General features: G+C 51.9%; 1 protein-coding gene across 1 annotated transcript in view; it reads left to right on the top strand.

The window, feature by feature from the left end:
- Positions 1-4108: 4108 nt before the first annotated feature.
- Positions 4109-6000, top strand: part of ryk (receptor like tyrosine kinase) — a 134634-nt gene continuing 132742 nt past the window's right edge. Inside the window, exon 1 of the mRNA XM_069896502.1 lies at positions 4109-4327. Within this exon, the coding sequence (XP_069752603.1) occupies positions 4180-4327 (148 nt within the window). The 5' untranslated portion in view covers positions 4109-4179. The remainder of the gene's footprint in view (positions 4328-6000) is intronic.

The raw sequence follows: 6000 nt of genomic DNA, 5'->3' as shown, positions 1-6000 counted from the left end.
GTTAGAGTACATGACATCACATACAACCTCGAGATTCTTTTTCCTGCGGGCCAGGCAGAATTTCTACTTATTGGTAGTTCCAAAAAAAACTGTAGTCATGAAAAGATACAGATACAAAAGTTTGAGGAGTCTGATGGTGGAGGGGTATCAGCTGTTCCTGAACCTGGTGGTTGAGTCTTATGGCACCTATACCTCTTTCCTGATGACAGCAGGGGGAAAAGCATGTCCTGGATCCTTAACGATTGCTGCTGCTCCTGACGGCAGCGTTCCATGTAGATGTTCTTGATTGTGGGGATGTACTGGGCTATGTCCAGTACCTTTTGCAGGGCTTTCCCCTCAGAGGCATTGGTGCTCCCCCATACCAGACCGTGATGCAACCAATCAGCACACATTCCACTATACAAGAAGTTGGCAACAGTTTTTGATGTCATACAGAACCTCTGAAAATTCCTGAGGAAGTAGTGGTACTGGCATGCTTTCTTCACAATGACCTTCATATGTGGGCCCAGGAAAGGTCCTCCAAGATAGTGACTCTCAGGAATTTAAATTTGCTCACCCTTGGATCCCCCAATGATCACTGGATCATATACCTCTGGTTTTCCCCATCCTAAAGTTCACAACCAGCTCCTTGGTTTTGGTGACATTGTTAATGCACCAAGGTTTCAATCTCCCACCTGTAGACTAATCACCCCTTTTTATACAACCCTCTACCTTGATATCATCAGCAAATTTGTAGATGGTTTATTGTTGTAACGAGCCACATCGTCATGGGTGTAAAGCGAGGAGAGCAGGGGACTAAGATGCAGCTCTGTGGTGCTCTGATGCTGATGGAGATTGTGGAGGAGATGCTCTTATCAATCTTCACTGATCTGGAGGTGAGCAAATCCAAGATCCAAGTACACAGTGGGATATTGATGCCCAGGTCTTGGTGTTTGCTGATCAATTTTGAGGAGATAATGGGTGTTGAATGCCGAACTGTAGTTGATTAAGAGCATCCTGGTGTACATGTTTGCTGTCCAGGTGTTTCAGAGCTTTGTGTAGAGCCCATGAAATAGCATGTCATAGAACCTGTTGCTGCGGTAGGCAAATTGACGGTAGGCAAATTGGAACAGATCCATGTCACAGCTCAGAGAGGAGCTGGAGAAAAACACCAGCCTCTCAAAACACTTTGTCACCGTGGCTGTGAGTGCCACTGGTCAGTAGTCATTTTAGCAGGTTACTACACCTGTTTGAAATAGATAGGTACTCTACCCTGCTGGTGTGAAATGATAAAGATATCTGTGACTACATGTCAAGTTGGTCAGCACAAGTTTTCAGTACTAGGCCAGGTACTCAATCCAGACTGGCTGTTTTCTTTGGATTCACTCTCCTGAAGGTAGCCTGCACAGCATCCTTGGATACTGACAGTAGAGAATCAACAGGCTACATGGAGGTGCGCAGTGGTGGTTCTTACTTGTTCTGGTGGTCAAATCAGGTGTAGAAGGTATTGAGTTCATCTGGGAGTGAAGCTTTGCTGTCTCCTACTGCACCGCTTTTGGTTTTGTAGCAGGTTGTGTATTTAGGCCTGCCTCCACTGTGGTGTATTCTTTGTTGTTTCCTGTCTGGAATCTCCACTTCACCAGAAGGCTTTTTATTGGTTGTACCGGCTTCTTGTGTTGTGTTCTGTGTGAAGTGGGAGAAAAGAATTATGAAGCCCTTTGAAATTCATATCATTGTGAGGTTGCATTGCATTCATAAATTCTGTAGTACAAGAATTCTGCTCTTACTCAGATATCCAAACTGATGTACAGATGTACTTGCAAAGTTCAATTACAATGTCTGACTTAATTTCCACTAACTAAATTTAACTCGTATAATTTCAGTGAATGACTTCTCTTTCAGAAGCAATTGTAAATGTTTGTTTCATGGGAATGGACTCTGTTTGGATGGAAGCCATGACAGTACAAAGCCAGGGTTCCAAAATACAGCTTGGATTCTTGGCATGGAGCCAAGGGTGTGGAGCGTGGTCTGAGCTGCTCTTGTGTCCTGAAGTCAGAATCTGGAACCAGAGAAGGGTTCAGAGTGTGATCTAGAAGTGGGGTTATGAAGTGTTTCAGAGCAGGGCTCCTGGACTGTGTCCCAATGCAGGGGGTCCCAAAACATGTCTCGGTGTGGCGCTTCCAGACTGGGGATCTTGGAGAGTGTCTCGGTGTGGGAGTCCCGGAGCGGGTTTCGGAGCACGGGTCCCTGAGCGGATCTTGGAGCTTGGGTCCATGAGCGGGTCTCGGAGCGGGGATCTGGAGTGTAGATCAAGGAGGAGGAGTGAGAAAGAGCTAGGCAGTGAGTTAGGGGAAGAGGAGTGGGGACAGTGTATGGATAGTGGAGGTGAGGTGGGGAAGAGGTCAAAGTGAGTAGAGGGCAGGTATGTGTGGGAGAAGAGGGGCAGGAGAGAAAGGAGAGAGAGTGGTGGACAGCAGGACAGAATGGGGGACAGGTGTTCAAGTGGGAGTAGGCAATGTGGTTGAGGAGGGAGAGTGGGGAGAGGATGGGGTGGGGAGAGGAGTGAGAGGTACAGGGAGAGGAGTGGGGAGAAGGGGAAGCGGGAATTGGGAGCAGAGGATGTGTGTGGAGTTGATGGGATTGTGGAGAGGAGGGGGTGTGGGTTGAGAAGTGGGGTGAAGAGGGAAAGAACAGGAAATGGGGTGAGAAGGATAGAGGGGAGCAAGCAGTTGTGAGTGAAGGTGAGGAGGGGAGTGAAGGTGAGAGGATTGAGGGTGAAGGTGAGTGGAAATTAGAGTGTAGGTGAAGGGGGGTCATGTTGAGAGGAGAGGTGAGGGGGAATTGGGAGTGAAGTTGAGGAGGGGCATTGGGGGTGAAGGGGAGTGAAAGTGAGGAGGGGGATTAGGGGAAAAAGGGGAGTGAAGGAGAGGAGGGGAGGATTGGGGGTGAATGTGAGAAGGGGGAATTGGGGATGAAGGGGGAATTGGGGGTGAAGGTGAGGAGGGGAGGATTGGGGTGAAGGTGAGTAGGGGATTGGGGGTGAAGAGGAGGAGCGGTATTGGAGTGAAGGGGAGGAGTAGGGAATTGGGGGTGGAGGAGGGGGGATTTGGATTGAAGAGGAGGAGGGTGGATTGGGGGTGAAGGGGGATTGGGGTGAAGGGGGATTGGGGATGAGGAGGGGGTTGGGATGAAGAAGAGGGCGGGTTGGGGTGAAGAGGAGGGTGGTTGGGGTTGAAGTGGAGGGGGTTGGGAATGAAGAAGAGGGGGTGAAGGGGAGGAGGGGGGTTCGGGGGTGAAGGGGAGGAGGGGGGTTCGGGGGTCAAGGGGGGTTTGGGGGTGAAGGGGACTGGGGTAGATTGGGGGTGAAGGGGTTGGGGTAGATTGGGGGTGAAGGGGATTGGGGTAGATTGGGGGTGAAGGGGATTGGGGTAGATTGGGGGTGAAGGGGATTGGGGTAGATTGGGGGTGAAGGGGATTGGGGGTGAATGGGGTTGGGGTAGATTGGGGGTGAAGGGGATTGGGGTAGATTGGGGATGAAGGGGATTGGGGTAGATTGGGGGTGAAGGGGATTGGGGTAGATTGAGGGTGAAGGGGATTGGGCTGATTGAGGGTGAAGGGGATTGGGGTAGATTGGGGGTGAAGGGGATTGGGGTAGATTGGGGGTGAATGGGGTTGGGCTGATTGGGGGTGAAGGGGATTGGGGGTGAAGGGGTTGGGGTAGATTGGGGGTGAAAGGGATTGGGGTAGATTGGGGGTGAAGGGGATTGGGGTAGATTGGGGGTGAAGGGGATTGGGGTAGATTGGGGGTGAAGGGGATTGGGGTAGATTGGGGGTGAAGGGGATTGGGGGTGAAGGGGATTGGGGTGATTGGGGGTGAAGGGGATTGGGGTAGATTGGGGGTGAAGGGGATTGGAGTAGATTGGGGGTGAAGGGGATTGGGGTAGATTGGGGTGAAGGGGATTGGGGTAGATTGGGGGTGAAGGGGATTGGGGTAGATTGGGGGTGAAGGGGATTGGGGTAGATTGGGGGTGAAGGGGATTGGGGTGATTGGGGGTGAAGGGGATTGGGGTAGATTGGGGGTGAAGGGGAGGATAGTGCGCGCCTGCGCTCAGGCCGTGTGCGGGAGCGCGCACGGTGCGCGGCTGGCTGCCATGCAGCGGAGCGGCGGAGAAGGGTGCGCGCAGTTTGGCGGCACGACCGATGGCGGTTCCGGCTCGGGCCTGCTGGTCGGCGCAGCTTCTCTGGCCGGCGCTGCTGTTGCTCTGGAGCTGCTGCCTCCCCGCAGTTTGTTCCGACGGTCCCGGGGTCAACGTCTACCTGAGCGTGGAGGAAATGCGGAGGCTGATCGGTGAGTGCGGCCTCAGGGCCTGCCGTGGAGGCCGCGCTGCTCGCCGCAGCTGTCGTGCGGCCCTGCCCAGCGCAGGGTGCGGAGAGGCGGGAGGGGGACCGGGAAGAGGGGGGGAGGGAGAGAAGACATTGGGGAGCGGGGGAAGCCGAGAGGGGGCAGGGGAGAATAAATGGAGATAGTGGGGGGCGGGGGTGGGAGAGACATGGGGGAGCGGGGGGAGACAGGGGAGGGGGGGAAGAAGACATGGGGTTAGTGGCGAGCCGAGAGGAGGAGGAGACATGGGGGAGAGGAGCCGGCGGGGGTGGGGGGGGGGAGACATGGCGGCGGGCAGTACAGGGGTGGCAGTGGGCGGGGGGGTAGGGAGAGCAAACAGCCGGGGGTACAGAGGATTGAATAAGAAGGGGTGACGAGATGGGAAGTGGCGGAGGCTGATGAGAGAGAACTGGAATGAGGAGAGTTGCGTCAGGTACAGGGATGGTGGGAGGAGTGGTAGGGAGGCTGGTGGAGGACCAGAGTGATGGAGCAGAGGGGAATGTGAGGAGAGAACACGATGTGGGTGAGGTCCAGTGCTGGGAGGAGAATATTTGGAGGGAGATGGGAAGGAAGGATGATGGGTTGAGAGTTGGGGAGATTAGGTGCTTCGAGTTGAGAGTGTGGAAAAAGAAGAGAGAGAATGGGACTGTTGAAAATATGATGGGGGGAGAGTGTTGAGAATGAGAGGGAGGTGTGAGTGTTCAGCAGTGAATGGCATGTAAGAGAGGCTAGCTGATAATTGGTGGATATAGTGGAGCAATTGATGGTTGGTTTGGACCTGAAGGGATTGAATAAAGGGGAAGATGATGGGAAAGTGGAGAAAATGGTGGTGAGAGGGGTGAATGGAGAGTTGGGGCAAGAGTGGGTGAGAGAGTGTGATTGGGTGACATGTGAGTTTGCGTTGGGAAGGGGGGGATGTTGAGTAGAAATGGAGAGATAGGGAAGGATAAAATTGTGCATGGGAATTCACAGCAGGGAGAGTGATCATTTGATGAAAGTTGATGGCATAGAGAGAGGAAGTAAATGGTAGCCAGGGGAGGATGGAGTAGATGAGAAAAGAGGAGAGCAGGAGTGAGGAAATAAGCAGAGGAAGTCTGAAGAAGGGGTTGTGGACAAAACCAGGAGACGGGGTAAGAGGGGGGAGCTTAGAGGTGGTCAATTGAGGCAGCAGGGGGATACCTGATACTCCCAATGTTTAGATGAGAAGTTGGGAACTGGGAGGGAGTTTGTGCTTTTGAATGAGTACGTGTCGAGATTGTTTCTGTTTGAGTGGCCTCCAAGTGAAATGTCACCCATTCTTCCATAAAAATTTCAATTAGTGAACTTGTCAAGCTTAACTGCAAAAAACAGCAGGTGAGGTATATATTGGTATATTAAGTGCAGCTGTGTTCACAAAGGAGTGGAAGATGCTTTCTGAAGTGTTGGAAGAAACTTGCAGAATAGCATTGTTTTGGTCCAAATGTGGATTCTTGTTCTATTTTTGTGCTGTGATTTCTATTTCTAGTTAGTGAACTGTCAATGGTGTTAGCAAACAGCATAATTAATAAATGTGAATGATTGTCTTCTTAAATTAAATAATGAGAGGGAGTAAGTTTAAAGAAGATTTAGGGGGGATTTGAAGAAGAATATTTTCACCAACA

This window comes from Narcine bancroftii, chromosome 9 (assembly GCF_036971445.1).
Source record: "Narcine bancroftii isolate sNarBan1 chromosome 9, sNarBan1.hap1, whole genome shotgun sequence".
NCBI classification, from domain to species: domain Eukaryota; kingdom Metazoa; phylum Chordata; class Chondrichthyes; order Torpediniformes; family Narcinidae; genus Narcine; species Narcine bancroftii.
The sequence above is the reverse complement of the archived record's forward strand: the minus strand, read 5'-3'. Positions and strand labels throughout refer to the sequence as shown.